Genomic DNA, 23,621 nt, shown 5'->3' with positions numbered 1-23,621 from the left:
CATCTTCACCAAGCGTCGTATTCACAGCCTTCACGAACCAAGACAAGATTCTCCACATCAATAACAAGTTCAAATCCACCAGTAACAAACAAGTTACCGACTACATACCTTGGTACCCCGAGACTTCTCAGGGGTTGAAGCAGACTTAGCCGCAGACATCTTGCGGACTACTCTGCATCTTTTAACAGGAGGAGAAGGCTCGTCCTCCGACTCCTCGACGACAGCCTCCGACTCTTCTTCTAACTGCGCCAAGTAGCCGGCAAGAACTCGAGACTTCAAACAACAAATCGGTATCAGCAACAAGAATCAAAAGTCAAAGAAGAACAAGTCAGGAGCAAACACTTACCACTTCTGGCTCGTACCAGGCATCATACTGACGAAGGGCTGCAGGGATTACTGGTACTCCCTGATAGTTCCTAAAAAACTTAGCCAGCAGCGCCTCTACGTCATCATCGGATATGTCCTCATCGGACATACACGATCGATCCTTCAGACCTACGTACTCACCTCCTGAGTGAGCACGTTGTTGGAGCGACTGGACCCTTCTCTTCAGGAAGCTGGCCGCCACGTTGATCCTAGTCAAACCGAGTGCCTTCAACTCAGTGATCTGCTGCATCAGGTGATCGAGCTCAGAGGTGTCCTCGGGCTCGCTCACCTAGCTCTCCGCATGCTTAGGCGCGTGACCAGTCACCACAGGCAAGCGGGGTTCATGGTTCCCGATGTAGAACCACCTTTTCTTCCACTCCCCATGGGAGTCGGTCAGATTATACTCAATATACGCGCCCGAGTTCCTAAGCTGGAACCCGGTGCCTCCAAAGACTTCTGTCCGCTGAGCACTCGGCTGAGGCTTACAACAGAACAGCTTTCTAAATAACTCGAGACTTGGAGGTACTCCGAGGTAAACTTCGCACAGGTGTACGAAAATAGACATGTGCAGTACACCATTGGGATTCAAGTGGACGAGCTAGAGTTTATAGTACTCAAGAATACCTCTGAAGAAGTCGGAGGTGGGCACCGCCAATCCCCTTTCCACAAAGTGTGCAAGCATCACCGTCTCGGCAGGACGTTCCTCAAACTGCCACGCATTGGGAAACGCAGGGCGCCACTCAAGAATCTCCTTCGGCTGAAGGAGCTTCGCATCAACTAGCGCCTGGATAGCTTCCTCCTTCATCACCGAGTGTTGCCAGGTTGCCCCAGGCGGCGGAGGTGCAGTTTATCCCATTGGCCCCACCTTCGGCGCCGGCAGCACCAGCTCCTTCCCCTTCTTGGATTTGATCTTGCCCGTCGCCGAAGCCTTGCCCTGGATCTTCTCGGGTTTCTATCCCATCTTCTTGGTGCGCATTCGACGGACTAAACCTCAAGGTAGAAGCGGCTCGACACTCGAATCTTTCTCAGGCGGCAATGGCGGTGGCGGCGGCTCTCACGGCGGCAAAATGCAGAGTGGAGGCGCAGAGGAGAAAGAAAAAGGGATCTGATTACCGTACGGCGTAACAGCAACCGAAAGGGGGCGTTCCAGTTTTATCTCCGCCGGCTCCGGTTTCCACGCTCAGTTGCGCAACGGACAGATTAATCGCGTATCAATCACCTTATACACCTAACGGCTACTCTATTCAACGGACTGCTGACCACTTCAACGACAGAAATTGCCTAAGTGCTCGGGGGCTGCGGGTACCGTACCCGTTGGTCAGTTTTTTCTTTTCAAGATCTTCAAGGGTAAAATGGACAAAAGCTGGTTTGACCCTAAGCCTGGCTCTTCGACTCAACCTAAGGCTCGGGGGCTACTCCATATGGAGTGCGATTGACATCGCACTAGCATATAAAATTACTCGGGAACGGAGACAACTCAAAGAAAGCAAAAAGAGTACCTTCCAGCCACGCGACAGTACTCAAGCACTTCAAACTGCAACCTCTACGACCAAGCTACTCGGATGGCACCTGCAATGCCCAAGACTGTGGCGCACGACTATAAAGTACTCGGGAGCTTGTCGGGCATACACCCCAGGTCCACGAGTAGGCCTTGGACGGCCCACCAAGGGACGTACTCGGACAAGGTCAGAATAAGGATGGGCGTATCCTTCTCGGACTAGTCTTGTATGTTTATGGAAAACTACTCGGGCCAATACCGAGTAGAACTCTGTAATAGTACCCGACTAGGACTCAGACTTATAACCTTGCCCTCCCGCGTATATAAGGCCGGGCAGGGACCCCCCTCAAAGACATCGATCTATCTCTCTCGACACCAATACAAACCAACACACATGACGTAGGGTATTACGCGATCTAGCGGCCCGAACCTGTCTAAATCGTGTTCCTTGCGTCACCATTGATTCCTTGATTCTCGACAACCCTTACCGCACAAAAGACCACCTAGGGTAACCCCTAGGCGGGTTGTCGGTCTAAAACACCGATACCTGTGCCCCTTGTCGACCGAGCCCCACGCCTTCCACGAGCTCCTCCACTCCGGCACGCCATCGGCCAAAGTTCCGGCCGCCATCATCACCCGGCCGCACGCCGCTCCTCCCGCCGCCTATAAAAAGAGGGCCAAGGCCCGACCACCCTGCCACCACCTCCCTGTACCAAGTCGCTGCCTCACCAACCGTCGCCGCCAGTAGTGCCGCCGCCCGTGCACCGCCACCCCCAACTCCCTCATCGGCCGCCCCTCCCTCCCTACTCCAAATCTCCAAGGTGAGTGGCAAAATGGGGCCTACATACCTCCCCCTGCCCTTCCCCACCGTCGGGGCCCACCGCCGGCAAGGCCTGGCCGGCCAGCCGGCCACCGCCGGCCATCCCCTCCACTTCGTGTAACCGGCCAAAGGAAGAAGAAGAAGAAACTCCTTCAATTTCGATCCGTCCCTCTACTTTCCTTTATTTACAATCCGGCCCTTCCACCTTTCTCCAGGAATTCTCACAGATGAGCCCTTCCACTTTTCACAATAATTACAAATAGGTCCTTGGTTCTCGCGGTTTAGTCCTAAACCTTAATTTAAGCCCCTACCACCCCTTTAACCCGTCATTTCATGTGCCAAACATCCTCCAATTGATCCCAAATTCGACCACAGCCTCCTTTCATATATCCCCGCCGAGGCATATCCAAATGTCATAAAAATACCTCTCCTACCTATTTTCCGTTCGCATTCCCTGTTAGGAGCTCAATGGGTAAAACTTTATTTCCTTTTTATTTATTGTATGCTCGTTTGTGTGTGCCGTAGATCGCGGAGTACCCGAGGAGGAGCATGAGGAGGAGTTTGATCGTGAGCTCGAGCCCGAGGACCAGTACCGCGAGCAGGAGCTCCCGGAGGGCTTTGAGAACGGCAAGTCCAACCTCACCCTTTGATGCATATTTAATTATCGCAAGACATGGTTGGATAGCCACCCCTTGATTGTTATGGTTACTCCTTGTTGTCCTATATTTGTCTCTAAATATGAGTTGCTCTGTTTAGATGATAAATACTGCTAGAATGCTTAGGAACTCGTTACTCCTATTCAATCATGACTACACTTGTTTATAAATGTGTGAGTGTGTTCAACTGAGGAAATGGGTTTTTTGGGTGTAAAGAGAAGTGGTGCATAGATGAGATGGATGGGTGTTTCTTGTGTGAAATGCCGGAAAGTTGAGCTCGTACCTTAGTGGTTGAACAATGTTGGGAGATATCCATCTTGTCATGGTTAAGGACCGAGTTGATGTGTCATCTTGCCTAATTCAACCATCGTGCAACCACTCGACCGTTGTATGGGCAACGGCTTAGCATAAATCCCACTAGCTAAACGGCTAGGCTTCAGGTGTGCTGGTGAGCAACGGGAGCCCATGGAAAAGGATTAAGCTCTTGGTGACTTAGGTCCCGGTTCTGGCCTCCTGGATGTGTCGTTAACCCCTTGGTGCTTCCGTGTTGACTAGTCAATTTTGGCTAAGGTGGGTAATGGCTTTGTTAGGATCCGCACCAGCACTAAGGTGATCGTGCTGCGGTACCCTACTTGTGGAAAAAGTGTACAACCTCTGCAGAGTTAAAACCTATCCGGGTAGCCGTGTCCATGGCATTGGATGAGTTACGGCTTGGTCACATAACTAGCATTTGGGGATGGTTGGTTTTTATGGCGTGTATTGGATTTTGGAAGTGTCCGGCAGTTGTGCCGTGCGCTACGGCGAACGGGAAGTCCGGTAGCAATAAAACTTGGATCCTTTGTGTAGGATCAACCCCACTTAATGTTTCGGTTACTAAAGAAAATGCCTTGCGAAAATCCTTTGAAATGAACCCCTGCATGTGTCAAAAATCTAGCTTTATTGCAAATGAACCTTAACCCTATCCTTGTTATATCCTGTGCATATTCTTGCTGTATCCCCTTCCGTGGATGGGGTTGGACTTGTTGAGTACCTTTGTACTCACCCCTGTTTTGTTGCTTCAGAGGAGGATCCGGACTACGTCGCCGAGGATTTCGAGTAGGATGTTGCGTCTGCACCCAACACTGCCTGCGGTGTTGGCCCTTTTGCAGGATGCTTCCGCTGACGCATAGTTCCGATTGCAGCCCGGAGTCCGACTGGACTGCAACTTGGATTTTAATTTACTTTGGGTGTGGCTTGCCCGCCCGCTCCTTCGAGAGTTGTACGGTTTCTGAACTATCTGTTGAATAAATGTGTTATCAGCCTCCTGGGACTAATAATTGGATCACATTTAGTCTCTACTTATGTGGGGACGCTTCAGTGCTGTGAGTCCAAGATGATGAGTCGACGGGACGAGACGATGATTCGACGAAGCGGAACTCGGAAGTGGATGTGCCGAGTCGCCGAGGCGCTGACGTGGGAGCAAACTATCCAGACTCCAGTCGCATGGCGGCGATTCGCATTCGGCCGGCGATGCACACGTCAAAGTCCCGAGATCCCGTAGGTCTAAAGCCTAAAGGGCCTTTGACCCTCTATTAGTCTGTTACCTGGGTCTCTGACTCTCTGTCACACGTTCTGAAGGGCCTAAAGTAAAGGTCTAAAGGGCCAGCCGGGGGTCTCTCTAATAGTTTGACTCTCTGTTCTCTGTGACTTTGTCGCACGTCTAAAGGGCCGGTCGGGGATCTTTCTGTATGCCGTACGCGGACGCGCTACTGACCTGTTGTATGCCTGTATACCTCGGGTCCTGGGCTAGGCCCCTCCCTCCCGTGAGCCCTAGGCCATCACACCTCCAGCACCCTTGCAGGGCCGGCACTGGGGGCCTAGTCCCCCTGCAGTTATGCAGCAAGAAACGCGCCAAGTCTTCATGAACGCGCATTCCTTGTTTACGTTTGCATACTACGAAAGCGTAAGTCGGCGACCATTTCTCCTGGAATTCGCTTCCCTTCTCTCTCGAAACCTTCTCGCCCTCGCTCGCCAAAATTCCCCGGCGGCCTCGCCCCGCGCGCGCTCTCTTCCGCTTCCGTCGCGGTTCCAGCTCCGGTAAACCCTATCTTGCTCCGATTCCTGCTCATTTTTTGCTGCCGGTGACGACACCAGTAGACCCCAATCCGGTGCGGGCCGTGATAGCTTCTAAAAATTTTGCTCTGTTCCGTACCCGTTCCATGCGCTCTGAGCGCGGTAGTGAGTCGATTGCTGTTACTTACAGTCTGTTTAGAGGTTCCAGTTCGGAGTTCTGTTACTGGTAGCGGCGCGATTGCGTTTGCCCCTTGCTATCCAGACGTAGCCAGGTACTGTCTGTGACTGTGACGAGCTGTAACTCTTTTGTTGATACAGTCTGCTCTTATACCGTTTCCATGTGCTGAATTTCCTTTTTGTCCGTTCAAGGCTCCGTCCAAATTTATGCAAATTGTGACCAGAGAAAAATGCTTGTCTCCTACTTCCATTTGCCCGTTTACTGTTGTCAGTTAATTTTAAGTTCAACTGTCGACAGGCTTCTGTTCTTTCAGAGTTTCAGTAGTTTATATTCTTCTGGCTTTAGTTGTTTTTTATAAATTCTGCTTGGGTTGATGGCATGGATAATCGGTAGTGTGCAGTCATGAGTTGAATGGTGTGACTTAGTCTGTTTATAGTGTGCGGTTCCACTTTTATTGCTGGTAGCCTTGCAATTGTGTTGTGCCTCACTCCCAGTCGTATCTGGGAGGAGCAGTATTTCTTTCGTTGATATTATTTGTTCTTACGCTGATCCGTTTGCCGGATTTCCTTTTGGCTGTTCTATTGATTCTGTCGAAATTTAATCGAACGGTGGTTGGAGACATGCTTGGTTTAGTACTTTGATTTGGCTGTTTACTGTCTTTTGGTTAACTTAGGTCTAGCTTCCTACTGACTTCTATTTCTTCAGTGCTATGTAGAGCTGAAATTTGTTAGGTTGTCTGTATGGATAACTTTGCTGCAGCTTATTTTTCGTACTGCGATATGAGATGGTGTTTAATAGTTGCAGTTTGTTTAGATGTAAACTTTTGCTTGACCTGGTATCATTTGTATGATTGTATCATCAAGTACATATTCTGCAAATGTAAACTTAGCCCTTGTTTTAGGACCTGAACATATCTTTATTTTAACACCACATAGTATTGATGGATGACTGCCTTGCTATTGTGCTCACATAGTCACATATCGCAGCTTTATTCGAATAATCCCAATAAAAATGCTTTAATCTTTATTATTGTTAGCAACTTGTTCTTTACACTTGTCTTGCATTGTGTTCTTTAAACTTAAGATATATTGACTTTAACAATGCTTATGAATGATAGATGGGATCGCCAGATGAAAGAGTGCAAGTAGATGCATTAGAAAGACTTTTATTGGCTGGTTCATCTTCAAATGACTATAACATAAGTATTGAGGATGAGGTCCTCCATGATGCATCATTTGCAGAAATGGAAGATAATTTCGTCAAGTATCAAATTGCTCAGTGGATTCTTTTATCTGTTTTACTAGTCTTAGCTTGGGGAGTAGGAGTGCTCATGCTACTTTACTTACCTATTCGGATATATGTATGTCGGAGGGACTTCCGCTCAAGGAAATTATATTTGACACCACATGCCATTGTTTATAAGGTATTTATATGCAGAATGGGTAAACTACTCTTTGGTTTTATATTCATGTTATTGGTCTATTTAACAGGTTGATCATAATCCAGGTAAACAAGCCTGTTGCTTTTCCTTGTTTTGGGGTTTTCAAGAAGGAGAAATATGTTATCCTCCCTTCAATTTCTGATGTTGTTGTTGAGCAAGGTGAGTCTGATGCCATGCTGAACAAAATTGTCAGTTATCAGTAACGAAAATTTCATCTGCTTTTGACTCACAGTTCATATATTTGGATGGTGATAACTGCATAAAGAATTAATAGTTCTATGTACTGTGGTTGGTGTTTTGGAAGAAAATGTTTCCAGCGCTTTTTTCCAGTTCTCATCTATAAATGTTCAGGTGTATGTGTAACTTTAAAGAATGAAAACTGGAGGATGCTATAAAGCTTTAAAATCCAGACTGTAAGATCTTGACTTGGGTTGGGGATAGGCTATGTTATACTAGTCAATTGCTCTTACTAGAACTTGGCTACAGCATATTCATATCCCTTTTTTAGGGAAAATCATATTCATATCCTTTTCCATATCTATCTTTCTGAGATTATTTCCAAAAGCCAATTTTGTCTGACAGTTTTACAGAAAAGAAACTCCCTCCTTTGTTGCAAGAAGCTGTGCCAAATAGTTTGTTCATTATAAGAGAGAAGCAATGTTTGCTGCAAATAGCTCAGTTATTACCACATGATTTCTGTAGGTTATCTTGAATCCTTTTTTGGGATATATTCTATCAGAATTGAGAATGTTGGTGTTAGAAAGCCTGCTAGTGATGATGTAAAAATAACTGGGGTTTCTCATCCACATGATTTCAGGAAGGTATTTCAATATTTAGTTGGCCTCAGTTTATCTTGAGTTTTTGCTGAAATTAAATCTTGGATGTACTTATTCAGGCTGTTCTAGTCCATCTTTTGAACACAAGGAACCTGAATTTCAGCAGGAAAGCTCCATCTGATGGCCAACAGAGCACAAGTTTGAATCCTATAGCTAGTGCTTGGGTATGTCTACAGCTGTCTTGTTTCATTTAGTCTTTAACACTGAAAATTGAACATTGTTTTATTAAAGTTATTGAGCTATTACATATTGGCATATCAAACTTGCCAAATATACTATACTCATACCAGCTACAGTTACTAAACGGCATTTGGTTTCCAAAATGCTTGTGAACTGTGCTTAAGGAACTTGTTCTGATGCGTGATATTGCGTTGTTCTGATGTATTTGATGTGGGTGAACGCTGTAGTGAGGTATTGATAGCAATGGCTTGAAAGTATTGAGCTTAGAGGAGAAGGTGCAGGCCAGGGAGAGGAAGAAACTCAAGAGTTGAGAAGCTTTTGCTAATTTATTTCCTTAATGAAACAAGGAATCCAGGATACAATGCTATCCTTTCATAGGGATGACTCACTTGACAGCTAAGAAATATCTTCAAATACATAGAAATAGATAACTAGGAAACAGATAACTAGGCAGTTATCTCTAACAACCATAATACTCAAATATTTGGGATTTCCAGTTATCACACTGGTACTGATTACACTACAGAACAGTGCATGAACAGTATTTTCTGTACATGACAAGTCCTCATGCGGTATTCATGACAATGTTGATATTACATTCAGTCAACCATTGAACCTGGATTATAAGTTCGTCAGCATAACCTTATGCATCATCTGGCTCTGTTGGTAGTATAGATGCATATTTCTCATGTTAAGATCAAATAATGCGATGTTCTCTATTTTCAACAATTATAACAAAAATCAGTCACTACTTGCAATGGAAAGCACTGCCATTGTATTTTGAATTTCTTGTTGGTTACGACTTCAACCTTGACTTTAGTACTGTTTTCTCTACACCTACTCATAAATAGATATGTCTGAATATCTAGTGTAATACTATTTTTCTAACAGTATACTAGGATCAAATATGTTAAGTTTGCATTTATCTATTAAAACCAAGCTCCTGATTTGTGGTTACCTAGACTGTTTTCGTAAGCTCTCCGTGCTATCTAAAATTTTATAAGTATATACATTGATATTTCAGGAGCCTCCACTTGGGGATTTGATACTAGAGAAGCTTGATGAAGTCGAAATCTCTGTAAAGGTGACAGTCGTAGAAACGCTTTGCATTGCTTTAAGAAATTCTTTCAACACTCCCTTTTTATTGATAATTATTGCACGACTAAGAAATGTAGCGAGTAATGTAGAATTGTAGGTAGGTGGTGTCGGTAGCTGTAAATGATGTATAGAAAGCTTCAGAAGGCCCAAGAACTTCAGACCTATAATTTAATGGTTAAAACTTAGGAGCTTGTGCTGCCATCAAATTGTAGCTGAATACAGGATTGATCTCAGAGTTTATAGATGTAGGTCCTTTAATGAACTTCAGTATTCAGAGCTGCAAACCTTTAGCTCAGAGTTAAAGCTATTAACCAAAATTCCAGTACCATTTAGTGTTGCAGTGATGTAGGTCCACATCTATCATCTTTATTTCTTTTTGGAGTGGGATGTCTTTATTGGTCACTTAGGCGTTCAATTTTTACTGGTGTTGGTCTCCTCGCTTGTAACATGAATGTTCTTTTGACTCAGAAAATGCAAGCAATGGTACAAGGGATTGAAACTTCCAAGACGAAGACCAGATCCAGTTGATTCAATGTATATTTGACACTTGACAGGTATGCTAAGCTTAGTTAGGCTGGCTTCTTTCCTACTTTCACTATCCTGAAGTATCCGGGACTTCTAGTGTCATGTATTCATCTTCTGTAGTTCTGGTCCTCAATGTCTGTTTCACCTGTGTGTTCCATCATAGCTTCTGCAGCTGACTGCGTGGCTCAGCCCAGTTGCATGAAATTTGTTTGATTGTTTTGATATCGGACCATTGACCAAAACCATCCAAGTGGAATCTCTAACACATACTAGATAAAGCCTGGTTTATTTTCCTGATGATAATTAATTTCCACAACATACCAGCATAGCACTGACAAGCATTCTGTACCATGTTTCAATAGGGTCACTGTCGTTGGCTCCCGGTATGTTTTTTGGTCACAATCTTGTAGCTGTGCAAAGCAAGAATTTTACTGGAAAAGGCCCATTTGTGCAGAAGTCACTAAGTTAATAGCTTCATGTTTCCCCCCTTTTTTGTTTTCATAATAAGCAATAAAACTATGCTGTTTACACAAAAATCTGTCGAACCATGTAGTAATCAACCCAACCCTACCACCTGTTCTCTAAATATCAGCCAAAGCTCAACTTTGGTTAATGAAACCGCTATGACCACCTGAAAATCTACAGCGTTCCCAAATTGGTGATCACTCTGTTGGTTGGTGATGCTTTTCTTGACCCAGATGCTGGCTTTACAGCCAATGTATACAGAGTTCAAATCATGCCATTTGTTTTATGAAATTAAAATATGACCTCATGGTATTTTCAGAAAGAAAGTATTAAAGTAAAAAAGGAAAGAAAAGCGAGATGCCCCCTCTTCGCATTGATTTTGAGGCATCACAATATGGTATGCCCTTTTTCAATGATGCCATGCATCATTCACAGGCCTGTAATTTTACTGCTTTGTCAAAAGTTTTTGGAATGTTTCGGTGGGTATTGGTAACAGGTGTTTCTGTCCGTTTATCCTAATCCAATGAAGTATAGTTCCAACATGTGGTTCATTGAACCTCATCATCTAGCTGTTTCTTCTAACCACAGGAAGGTGGGTAATAATTTCTTTACACGGACAAAAGATTAGCTGCTTGCCGGTTGCCTGGCAAAAAAGGTGGTATCTGCTTCTAGTCAAGGCTGACTGCTTGGCTTTTGTACCGTTTTCTCCACCCTGTGTTCACACTTCACGGTATTTTCCTTTTTTTTTGGAAGGACCACTCGTCGATATTGATCTCCTGGGTTCGTGATATCATGTCATGCTATCTTTTGGGGTCCTTGTCCTGAGTAGGGGTAGAAAAATGGACCCAACACATCATAACATAATTTATTGATTTGGTGGTTATGGCTGCATTGCTTTTTGTCCTATCTAGCATAGTTTAAGTACATAGTGGTTCATGAATTATGTTACCTTTTGGCCTGTTCCCCATCATATGGCACCATAATCAGAGTTAATATAAAATCAATAAATTCTAGCAGCCACCCAGAGCAGTCACTAGTGCCATCAGAAGGCATCTGGTCTCATTTTAACTGGGCAGATCTTACTTGTACGTTGTCTTTATCGTAGTGCACATGATCTAGGCTAAGCTGGTCATGGGAAATCAGACGGTTTCCCAGGCGCCTGCGATCACTATCACTAGCTACCTGTAGCTTGGCATATTTGAAGCAGATGGTGATAAAGTTTATTTCCTATTATCTGTTGATTTTAGGATTGGTGAAGATATGACTTGGTGCCGATTGATCCCTTTGGTGGCTATCAGCATCGTCCTCGTGGTTGCTGTCGATAGTAGTGGGATCATGCGAGCATTTTCCCGGTGGCTATATGTATAGCTCAGGATACTTGTAACTATGTTATTGTCTTATGTTTCGCCTCGTCCAATAATAGATGGTGATGGCTTGCTATTTTTTGCCGCTTTCTATAATCAAACCTGGAATTCCACTTTCTGCGCACAAAAGACATATAGTTGAAAAGGAAATCATTCGATATTGCAACTAGAAAAGGATCTGCTTGGTTATCAGCTATAATAACTGAAACCAAGTCACTACCTTGCAACTGGTGATGTCGATATCAGATACTGATTCGTGTATAAGAATTTTACTGTTTACCATGGGGATGGGTATTCTGTAGCTAGGTTGCCAATACAACAATCAGATAAAATTAGTGGAACCAAGTCTCTACCTTGCAACTGGTGATTGATTTCAATACCAGATACTGAAGAATGATACTAAGATTTCTACTGTTTACTGTTGGAGATGGCTATTCTGTTGCTTAATTCCAATGCAGCAACCTTTTTCTTTGTTTGCTTCTAAAGTGTTTTTGGCATTTAACAGTATCTTTTACAATAATATTTGCTTCAGTGCATCGGATAGCCTGAACAACAGAACAAGTGGCACCCAATCCTTCTTCAGGCCTACTTGTTCTTTCTGATTCCGATGCCTAGTTTTCCCTGCCCTTTGCTTCCTTTGACCAAATTTATAGGCTTTGTCTGGCCAGCAGAAGTCAAATCTGTAGCCTTGTTGTTGCTGCTGATCTCCTTGCAGCCATGGACCATGACGAGGGTCACCAAACGTCCAAGCGTCTTTTCCATTTTTCTAGGCTATCCTGTGGGCAGATAGCACACAGTCTAGTGGTCTACAACAGTTAAAGTGACTTGATCCTTTGACTGGATGCACTGGCATTATTGGATCCCTGTTGACTGAATCTTTGGGATAATGTAGCTGATGCAACAATGTTTGCACACCTCTGGCTCTGCCTTGACTAGCAACAGGAACTGAGATGTTACTTTCCCGGCATCACCTCTGTTTCATTCACGTTGACATTTAGTTGTTGGTAAGACTCCGGATTGTTCTCCAAGAATTAAGAAAGAGAGGTAGGAGTAGAGGACTAGTGTTGTCCTTGCTTGTGGTATAAGGATGTGTCCTGGGTTCCTGATTGGGCAGGAGAGGAGTACATTGCCTTCAAGTAATAGGGATGTATTGTAGTATAGCTGAAAGGGAAGAAAAGAAGCGTTCAGAACTGGGATTAGAAAACACGAGTGCTTGGTGATCAGATAAAGTAATTGGAATCGAGTCACTGTCATGCAATTTCTGTCGTCGATCTTTGTATTTTTTTTTTTTGCTGCTTGCTGAGGACTCATATGCTTAATGTTTCCCCCACTTGCTGGTAAGTACATTTTTATGGAATCGGAATGTTTAGCAAGTCAAAATCGTAGCTTTCTTGTTCCCGTCGCGGCGTCGCCGTTGATCATCGTAGGTGGCCATGGCCCATGGTCACCAAACTTTTTCTAAGCTACTATCCCGTGGGCAGCAGATGTATATGGCATGTGCACAAATTGCAAGTTTGACCCCCGGAGCCAATGGAATTGTTATTGGTTCCCTCTTGACTGCTAATCCTCCGGTGTTTATATGCGTGCCTTGACCGATGTGGGTGGCAACAAAATAAAAGTGTTCCTTTTCTTCTAGACCTTGTTTACTTCTCAATTTGGGAGTGGCAAAATTGGCATCTTACCATAAATGCGCAACTGTAGCATTTCGTTTGTATTTGTAAATTATTGTCCAAATATTGACTAATTAGGCTCAAAAGATTCGTCTCGCAAAGTACAACAAAAATGTGCAATTAGTTTTTGATTTCGTCTACATTTAATACTCCATGCATGTACCGTAAGTTTGATGTGATGGGGAATCTTCTTTTTGCATAGTGTCAAAATTGGGAGTTTGGAGGGAACTAAACATGACCTAGTGTATTATATATTGCTTCTAAACCTTTGCATTTTCATGTTGACATTGCGTATCTTTTACTAGTCGTAAGGCTCTGGATTGTTTTCCAAGAATTACAGAGACTGCTTCCAAGAATTGCTTTTTTTATAGTTACAAGCATATAAACAACTATTATTACGAGTTGGTAGTGATTTCAGTTTTGTGCTCTGACCGGTGAAAGCTCCGAACCCACCCATTGTCACCAAATCACCTCGTACAAAAAGGTAAAACAAAAGCAATTTTGTATTCTTGATGCTAGCTCCTCGTTGTCACACCTAAAGGCAAAACTAGATGAATAAATTATATGTACGCCAGGATCAAGTTTCACACATGCAATGACTTTAGTAAATACCATAGATAGTGTCAAAACGTAAAGAGAGTATTAAATTTATTATATGACCGAAAGTCTTTAATTCGAATAGCAAAACGAATCTTTATTCTAGCAGCGGAACTTCAAAGATGACGATGACTCCACAGCCAGTTGACTGGGGGCACATGTACGCCTAAAACTCCTCGAAGTCTTTAAGAACCTCCTAAAAGTTGACTTGGTCTGAGCAGCGGTTTTAACAAGGATGAGTATTGGTACTCAGCAAGCGTGGGAAATGTGTAGTGTAAGGTTATATAAGGATAGGTTATGGTTTAATAGCATTCAACATTTTAATTGGTTGGTCAAGTTTTATTAGCAATTACTAAGTATAAATTTATACCACCTACATTAAACATGAACATAAATAAAGATAACATCAATAAATAACATCAATTTAATTCAACTTTCAATAAATTAATCACGTGAGGGTACAGGCCGCTCTTGACCGTGAGCACAGCTGTTATAACAGTTTTACACTCTGCAAAGGTTGTACATCTTTACTCACAAGTTGCGTAAAAGTTCAAAAGAACTTTAGACCCAACCATGTTGTGCGGGCCAGGCACAATACCACACTTCCGAGGTGTGATTGCATAGGGACGCTACGAGGTCATTACAAAGATTCCCTAATAAGTGGTAAGCCGCTAAGGTTTCGGTGTCTGGCGAGCATAAACCTCCCTAGTGGGCATAGTATCTTAGCAAAGCTTACTTCATAAGAGGACAGGCTATACAACAACTCAATCCCCCCTCTTGCCCTTTTGGTAAGATTACTTCAAACTAGAGTCTCTAATTAATTAGCCAAGACCAGAGCCATGTAGTTCTTATGGTTATACTGTTTTCCTGAGTAGTTCTCCATATTCCGATTAAGCATGGTGATCTTGTATTAATGGAAATCATTGGTCCATTAATACCACTATACCCAGTTAGAGCAACTAAGCAAGAACTACCCAAACCCAGGTTGATCAAGGTGTAGGGATGAAACTAGGCACACCTTAAATAGGACTCATCATGTTTATATACTTAAAGTGCATATCATATGTGTATTGAACATGAAAGTAAATATTGCATAGGATCAAATTGTGATCAAGGGCACGACTTGCCTTCCTGAACTTGCTCTTACTACTCAAAGTCTTCAAAGCTTTGCTCTTCAAATTCCTTGAACTGCGATCCTTCTATGCGTATCAAGCAAGTACATACAAGCAAGCAAAGGACTAAAATAAGAAAATATTACATCAAACAGTAGCAACAGAGTAAACAGGACCATAAAACTAATCTATGCGTCAACACGAACTCATAGGCGTAAGAATCGCTTAAGACGGATTTAAAACGCTAAAGATATGAACTAAACAAGGTTCAAGAGCTTAACTGCAAGAAAACTAAACTTTGAGGGGCTAAACTTACAGAAATCAAGCGCTAAAAACTAATTAAACATATAAATAGATCTAGGATGGCGAGCGGGATTTTATCAAAGAGCAGGGGTCTAAACAGAAGAAAAATGATCTAAATCAATTACTTTTGAACTGTACATGACCTCGGGTGCAAAAAGAGAGAAAAGCAGTGGCTTTGCAAAGCGGCGCGAGCGGCTCGGGTTGACCGGTATTGACCGGGGTCAGATCTGATCTGGGCTGTCGGCGCTCGATCGCACGGTTGGCGGCTACGGTAGTGCACGGGCAGCGGCAAATGTAGCAGCGAGCGGCAACGCTGCAGGAAACCTCGCCGGAATCGAGCGTAGCTCGAGCGGCGGTTCACGATTTTTTATGGGGATTGGCTCGGGGCGAAGCTGGGGTTACGGTGAACCAATCTAGGCGATTCTCGCAGTAGTTTAGGTGGTGACAGCGACACGCGGCTCGAAGAGGTCGCTCGGCGCGGCGGCAGCAACTCCGGCGAGCTCGTGCGCGTGAAAGAAGGCACGGGAGTGCATGGGTGTGGCAGATCCACTTCGAATTTGCTTAACTAAACATGATTAAGCCGCCTAATATGCGACACTCATACCTTAACCAAGTAAACACGAAGTGCCGTCGGATTTCATCCAATTTAACCACTTGAACAAGACCGAATAGCAAACTCACACGAAGGTGAGCGGTTCCAGAGAATACAACAAGTCCACTGAGTTAACAAATTAACCATTTAGATTACTTCCAAAATAAACATCAGAGTTTTACAAATTTTAGAAGAAAAATAACAGAAGGTAAAACAGCATGCAGAAGCTACTTCGTCGGGGTCGGACATCCTTGGTGAGGCCAACCGGGACGTCAATGATCCCTCTCCTCGCCGTCCGAGGAGGGATCCCACTCAACCGTCCAACCCGGAGGGAGTTGGGGCGGCCAAGTGCCAACAGAGGATGGCTCAGAGGCAGCAACTTCACCTGAAAAAGAAGAGCCACAACAAGGCTGAGCTACTAAGCTCAACAAGACTTAACCGACAGGGAGTACGCTACTCCACCACTTCTAGACATGCAAGGCTTTTTGGCTGAGGGGTTTGTTTGCCAAAAGCGCTAGGTGTATCCCTACTTTCAAGTTTTAGCTCAGGTTCTAAGTTCATTACCCAATCTAAGTTAGCAACTTACTTTAAGCAAACATAGAACCAACCAAAAGGTAGATACATCATCATCAAGACCATGTCATCATCAGATTCCTTTATTACTCAAGGTGACATAGCGATCAAGCAGTCTCAAACTGTGAGAGGCAGACGAATCGATTCGGGTTTCTTAACCATGCATGGCAAACCTAATCTCACGACATCCGTGCACCACAAAGGTCGCTTCCTGTGTCGGTCGTCCCCATCAATTCCCAGGCACGTGTCAGGTCCAAACTTCCTTTGGCATGCAATGCTCCACAGTCCCGGCCTCTACCGTACTATGACCGCACTTGCACCCACATGATGCACCATGGGAACCTTGTTCCAGGGACAGCAGGGGTATAAGCTATGCCCTAGTTCAATCAGGTACTAGGCTTCCCCATCCCATACTAGGTATGAGATTAGTACTTTCAAACACTTGATCACGAACATCACCACTGTCGGGCCTTAGCAAGTTTCATAGACAGACGGGGCAATCAACCGACCACCAAAGAGTTAACCAGAACCCTGTCCCGTCCATCGTCCTTATAGTTGTAACAGAAGAGGACCAACCAACTCCTGCAACTCGCGAGTGACAGGAAATCACTCGGCTTTTACCATTTCCTATTTAAGCAAAGCATCTACTCAGTCCAACAGCTAGTGTTCAGATCATGGAAAAAACTAAGTCATGCATCTATGGTTCCAAACAACTCCTATACGTAAATGCACAAGCATGATCAAGAAGGCATGCGCAAGTTTGGTAAAACACAGGGGATTCATGCATTCGGGGCTTGCCTTCACGCGAGAAGGAAGGGAGCTGCTCTTCCGCTTGGGCGGCTTCGGCTTCTGAAGGCAGGAGCTCGGCTACACCTTCGTCTTCCGGCGCCGGGTGCAGCTCGTAGAAGTCGTCGGCGAGGCGCAGCTCTACACGAATGCAATGCATTGGTTAGCATTTTAGACGGTTATTTCAACAACAAACTTGCAAGTTTGAGCCCAGAAACTTGCGGCAAGTTACAGGAGGGTGGGAAGGTTCGCTTGAGTTGGTGGAGATCAAGATATAAAGGTTGGATGGGAAGGAACTTATGATCAGACCCTTAATCTAGAGGAATAGATGTGCTAGGGGTCCTTAGACTTAACGCTGAAAAGTCCCCAAATTTTACACATACACCCTCGGTTCAAGGAAAAAGATACAGCCGAGCCCTCGGGCGAGGCGGAGAAAGGTCGGCGGAACAGACAGGGTCGGGCGAGACGGAACCAGGGTCGGGCAGATAGGAGGGGTCGGACGAGATGAACAAAGGGTCGGTAGCTTACCTTCGTCTTACAGATGGGGCTTGGGGTCGGGAAAGAGCAGACTCGAGCGGAAAGGCTAAGGCTTGGGACAGCGGCGAGGTCCGGTGGGTTCCGGCGGCAGCGGTGCTTCTTGTGAACCACAAGCAAGCGTTTGCGCAGCACGGAGGAGCAAGAGGCTAGGTGGATTGAGAGAGCGGTGTGGAGCGGAGAGGAGAGTTCCTCAGAACTTAGGCGGTGGCGCTGTGAGCACGAACAGGGAGCAAGGCGGGAGGGCAGCGATGACGAAGGGGAACTCCGGCGGGGCTCCGGCATTCCTTTTTATAGCTGCGCGGAAGGGAGAAGGTTGGAGCGGCGCAAGGACCGGGGAAGAAACAATGGAGTGCGCTGCCGGGGCGGCGATTGAGCGACGAGGGCGGTGGAGCAGAACTTCGAGGATGACACCGGCAGTCATTGGGCACCGATGACATGGCAGCGCAGGCGCGGTTTTGCCGGTGGTTGGGATTTGGCGAAGGCGGGCATCGTCGTGCGGTGGATTTGATGGAAGTGACCGGGAAAATGGCGCTAGAAACGAGGGCGCACAGGTGAGAAGACAGGCGGCTGCTGTCGCGCGGGCGAGCGCGGAGCAACAAATTGTTGGGGGCGGAGCTCTGACAGGGCGGGGAAAGGAGCTGTCGCTGCCGCGGTCTGGGTTGGTGGAGGAGGAATCGTCGCGTAGCGCGGACCGGGGCGGCGCGACTGTGGAGGGGCGACGGAAAAGACGGGCGGCATCGGGCTCTGCAGCCAGGGGTTTAGCGAGGTGATGATGGGCGCGGGCGGCGAGGTGCTGCAGAAAGGGTAGCAGAGGAGCTTCCGCTGCGATTGGGAAAGGGGGCGCGAGAATCCATCCGGTCGTGGCCGGCGACGAGGCGGAGCGGCGGGCGTCGGAGAAGTTGAGCCACGCGGCAAGGGAACTCTGAAGCGGGCATGCAACTCGAGTGCGCCTGTTGCGGGAGATCTGGGAGAAAGATCTCGTGGGTCCACCGTTCAGTCTCGGTGGTCCACTTGCTCAGATTGAGGGGAGGCGTTGTGGGAGGACTTAGAAAGATCTGGCGGGCGAGTTGGGGTCGGCGGGGTCGGAACTGGGGGGAAACGGCGAGGGGTCGGATCACAGGGGTCGGGACTGAACTGGAGGTTGAGCACTTAGACTTAGTAAAGCTGAGATAGGGGATCAGGGACTCGGATTAAGATTAACGTGAAGGATTTTAACCGAGGTCGTTACAATGGGATCTTCACGGGCAGCTTCCTCACCTTCTCGCGGTGCTTCGGGCGGTGATCTCGTCGACGGGAAGGCGGTGGCGGTGGAAAACGAGCGCGGCGGTGCTAGGCTAGGGTTGCGGGTGTGCGGTGGCGGTGCTGGAGCTGGGCACGGGGTTTAGGGTTCGGTAAAGGGCTTCAGGGCGAGGTGGTGGCGCGGTTTATAAAGCCTGAGGGCGCGGCCTAGGCGTGCAGGCCACGCATCGGAGGCGGAGGCGCGCGCGGCACAAACTCGAGCTTGAGTTCGACTCGGGGGCGGGCGCGCGGAAGGAGGGGGATGACAAGCGGGCATGCCTATCATCGAGTGAATGAGCGGCCGGCGCTGCTGGGCTGCGGAGGTGGCTGCGGGAATTGGCTGGCGGAGGAAGCAGGCTGCTGCTAGGATGGTCTGGCCTGCGAGCCGCTGCTGTTGAAGTCGGGCCGAAAGGAAACGTGGCCAAAAGAAGAAAGAGAAAGAGAGAAAAAATGAAAGATTTCCCTATTGTTTAAAAGGGATTCAAACAAATGAATTTAAATATAAATTTGAATTCAAACAAACAAAAATCAAAATGCACCAGCATGAAATACAACAATGAACTCCTATGGTTCATTAATTAAATTTTAGAAAAACATTTAAATGTCTAGAAAATTAAATAAAATCTTAGAAAACATTAAATCCTTAAACACAAGCAATTAAATTCTAATAAATTTTATTAAGGGGGTATTATACACCCCCTAAACTTTAAACTTTAAGTACCTATCCCATCGGATGTTTGGATACTAATTAGGAGTATTAAATATAGTCTAATTACAAAACTAATTGCACAAATGAAGTCTAATTCGCGAGACGAATCTATTAAGCCTAATTAGTCTATGATCTGACAATGTGGTGCTACAGTAACCATTTGCTAATGATGGATTAATTCGTCTCGCGAATTAGTATATGGGTTATGCAGTTAGTTTTATAATTAGCTCATGTTTAGTATTTCTTATTAGTGTTCGAACATCCGATGTGATCCTCCTAAAGTTTAGTAGGTTGTATCCAATCAGCTCCTTAAGTTGCAAAAGTTGAAAATTAGGATGTTACGCTCCTGCCTGTCTGAATTGACCACATGCTCTTTTTACGTTGGTTGCTTGCTTCCGACGATCGTGACAGGGCGCGATGTTTACACGGACTACCACATTTGTTTTTCCCTGTCACGGTGTCACGCTCTCGGCTGCAGTTCCTGGATCCCACAGGCCCAGTCAATCCCGCGCCTCCTGGTAGCTTCTGCATGGCGGATCTTTTTCGAGTCCATGTCTTGTAGTGGTGGGCATCTGCAGCAGCGTAATCTTCCTATCCGTTTTCCATCACCTATTCACCTTGCCGCCACCAGATATTTCGTTCCAGTCCTCCAAGCATGGCTTTCACGGGCCCCACATGTCAGTCAGGCTAACCTTCACTACGCTTGAAACTTTGCAGACTCTGGAGATTTCATATCGATCGTATCGGAGATTTTTACCGTAATCATCAGGCCACCAAATTGAAGGTTGGATCACAAGCGGAGTGGGTAGGATATGCCGACGAGCAGATTTAATTTGCAAGTCTTAGAAATCGTAGACGACGATATCGAGATTTCATTTAAACCAAAAAAAAACGGAGGGTGCAGTGGACTAACCTGTCGCCATCATCATCCCCGGGCGCCTTCGATTCCACGTGATGCGATCATCGTTGAATTCAACGGTGTTCCTATGCGGAGCAGAGAGCACCAAGAGGTGGCATAAAGCTACGAGCAGGCAGCAGGGGTCCAGACGTAAGGTGGCTACTGCATGGCTAGCTAGACACACAGCTCGGCGTCACGTGACAGTGAGTGAATCGTCGAGCATACTGCTTTGTTTTTTTGCCTAGCTAGATAGAGTCTCTTTCGTAGAAGCAGTAGTACGTAGGTGCCCACCAGTAGGTGGTGCTTATCTAACCTAAGCGGATGGGAGACGATAAAATTCTGCGGTAAGTGCGTGATTACTCTCACCTTTTTTTCCTATGGTGTCCATGTCAAAAGGCCTCATCAGAGTTCAGAAGAGATGATGCATGGACCCCCCTCGTAACTGCCATTTCTTGCGCAAGGACTGTAGGTGATTGATGGCTGATTTTGCTGTCTAGTTTGGGCCTGTTCCTAAAATTCCAACTTTGGCACTACGAAAAAAAGGATTTCCCATCACATCAACCTTGCGGTATATAGATGAAGTACTAAATGTAGACAAAATTAAAAAATAATTGCACAATTTTGTTGTACTTTGCGAGACGAATCTTTTGAGCCAATTAGTCAATGTTTAGACAATAATTCACATATACAAATGAAATGCTACAGTTGCGCATTTATGGCAAAATGCCAATTTTATCACTTCCAAATTGGGAACTGAACAGGGCCTTGGTGTCTCATTTCCATGGGGTTCGGGACACATGTGGTGTGGCGGCTCCTGCTCGATCTGTCTGGCGGGGAATTTAATAAACTCACGAAAAGTAGTTCGAAATACATCTATTAGATTTCTGAAAAGATTTAGCATACAGTACATCATGTACAGTTGATGATGAGCGCATAATATAGTAATTTGGACTTAATTTCATCACAAACAGTCATTTCAACTCGAAAACACAAACAAGCATATAAAATTCCATGATGTTTTTACGTGGCCGTAGCAGCCGCCTCTCGTCCGCAACTAATCTAAAAGCTTGCACTGCTTGCACCCCGAAAGGCGAAAGCTACAGGCGAAAGCTGGGTTGGCCAGTGGCCACGGACAAAAAACGGATGCCATCAGTTTGACAACCTTTTACCCTGGAAAAAGTGCACGTACAATCCTCTCGACCCCTACCACGTCGTTTGGAGGCATATGCGTCTTCCGGGCCGTGAAATCGACAGGCCAATAACCACTTGGCACACTGAAGCAAAGATGCTAGATTCTTCTGCGCTGTATTACATATAATTTATTTATACGTATCTTTGCTCCCTCTCCCAAAAAAGAATGCAACTTTCGCTTCCTAAGAAATCAACTAATTTTAGATTTGATCAAATTTATACGAAACAGTACTAACATTTATGGTACAAGATAAATATCAATAAATTAATCACAAAATAAATATTAATAAATTAATCATGTACTATATTTTCATACTAAATCTATTTGGAGACGTGAATGTTAGTATTTTTTTTATAAATTTGGTCAACCTTGAAACTGTTTGGCTCCTCGAGAAGCGAGAGTTGCATTCTTTTTGGGACGGAGGGAGTATATTAAAGTTGTTCTTCAACGAAATGTTTGGATCGAACCCCACTATATACTTTTTTAGATAAAGGAATAGTTCAATATTCCGGCCTCTACATCACAATACAATATATACAGCCACTGCATATGGTTCGTTTTCTTCGAGATATTTCATAGTGATAAGAAAGCGTTTTTTCTTATTTGTGCTATTATGGTTTATTCCGTGAAAGCCTTTCTTAGGTTTTGCTTATCTCTATAAGTTTTTATTTATCACCCTTGACCATTGGATGTCTCTGAAAGTCAAAGCAAAAAAGGAAAAATAATTCTAGCTTAAATAGGAATATGTGAATATGTTAAAGACACACACGTGAATTTTTATTGCAAAATGTGACTTAGTAAAAGGAAAAATCTAAATCACTTTACAAATATAGTTAAAGAAAAAGATACTCGCATAGATATTTCGATTTAAGTCCATATCCAAAGGCCTAAAAGTATGAGTTACATATTAAATCTCACCTTATAAGAATCCCAAAAATGAAGTGCCGTGTTTGGTTGGTGGTGGGCCCAAGGATCCTGAGGATCGATGCGGATTAAGTGTAATTTCTCTAAAAAAAGGCCAAGTTGAATGTGATTAAATTAATAAAGGACTCGGTATGATGATGACTGTCCGAGCGCCCGCATATAAATGCGTTGTCGAAACAGAATGACATGGATAACACATTTTCGCGTGAGCTCTCGCGCGCCACATGTAGGCATCCTTCTGGAAGCACTTGCCTACCATGCATGCCAACTAGGCAACTACAGAGTCCTATAGATCGCTAGGGATCGATGGAGGATGGTTGTGTCGGTTCAAGAATGAGCTGCAGGTACCTTGCTCAGGAGAACGAACGGCATGTGCATCTGTGTACAGTAGTGTATGCACGGTGCTGAATTTATCCCTTGTGGATATGATGTCATGCCTACCGAGTATCTAGTTCATAGATACATGAATGCTTAACATCTTCATTCTTAAATATACGACGTTTAAGATGACCGATCAGCGTGTATCCGTATATTGTGTGTGTATATATATATATGTATATATGCACGTTTGTGTAATTTAGTAATGCTGAGCGTGCTTGAGAGAAAGGCTAGCTACATCATCCATGGCTGGACGTTGCAAGCTGTACACGTATCAGACGACATGGTCCTGCACTCTCTATTCTTTTTTCAGTTTTGGAATAAAAATGGTCCTGCATGCACTCAATGATCCGATCCACAGGACATGTCCAGGATACCGAGCACAGTAGTGCCGGCCCTTTCGTTAGGGATACGATCTTCTCCGATCGACCACCCACGAGCGGCTCCACCTCCATGCGTGCCAAGTATAAACGGGCGACGCTGACGTGGAAGGCGCTTGCCTGTTTGTACGTGCCTGCTCGGATACGTGCACCCCCATTATTGTCCCTAACGGTTGCACGGTCATCAGGGTCCACCCCATGCCGCTTACGACG

General features: G+C 45.1%; 1 protein-coding gene across 4 annotated transcripts; it reads left to right on the top strand.

Annotated features, from left to right (window-relative positions):
• The first annotated feature begins 5,274 nt into the window (after positions 1-5,274).
• LOC101769989 lies at positions 5,275-11,897 on the top strand. 4 transcript variants are annotated; one of them, XR_002676645.1, is made up of 9 exons: positions 5,277-5,416; positions 6,688-6,993; positions 7,077-7,170; positions 7,714-7,832; positions 7,907-8,011; positions 9,052-9,111; positions 9,594-9,679; positions 10,435-10,512; positions 11,363-11,897. XR_002676645.1 is itself a non-coding variant. In XM_012844358.2 (8 exons), exons 2-7 carry the CDS (start codon positions 6,688-6,690, stop codon positions 9,651-9,653), a joined length of 744 nt encoding a protein of 247 aa, XP_012699812.1. In that variant the 5' UTR covers positions 5,275-5,664; the 3' UTR covers positions 9,654-9,679; positions 11,363-11,897. The 4 variants fall into 4 exon arrangements, 3 of the variants coding, with proteins under 3 accessions (XP_012699812.1, XP_012699811.1, XP_022680507.1); XM_012844358.2 differs by lacking the exon at positions 10,435-10,512 and having other exon boundaries at positions 5,275-5,664; XM_012844357.2 differs by lacking the exon at positions 10,435-10,512.
• The last annotated feature ends 11,724 nt before the right edge of the window (positions 11,898-23,621 follow it).

Source organism: Setaria italica, chromosome III (assembly GCF_000263155.2).
Source record: "Setaria italica strain Yugu1 chromosome III, Setaria_italica_v2.0, whole genome shotgun sequence".
Classification (NCBI taxonomy): Eukaryota; Viridiplantae; Streptophyta; class Magnoliopsida; order Poales; family Poaceae; genus Setaria; species Setaria italica.
The sequence above is the reverse complement of the archived record's forward strand: the minus strand, read 5'-3'. Positions and strand labels throughout refer to the sequence as shown.

Excerpts from the sequence above, each read along its gene's own strand:
- LOC101769989 (XM_012844358.2), top strand. The coding sequence starts at position 6,688 with ATGGGATCGCCAGATGAAAGAGTGCAAGTAGATGCATTAGAAAGACTT. Across the intron at positions 7,171-7,713 it reads TGATGTTGTTGTTGAGCAAG|GTTATCTTGAATCCTTTTTT; the intron begins GTGAGTCTGATG and ends TGATTTCTGTAG. Across the intron at positions 9,112-9,593 it reads AAGTCGAAATCTCTGTAAAG|AAAATGCAAGCAATGGTACA; the intron begins GTGACAGTCGTA and ends CTTTTGACTCAG.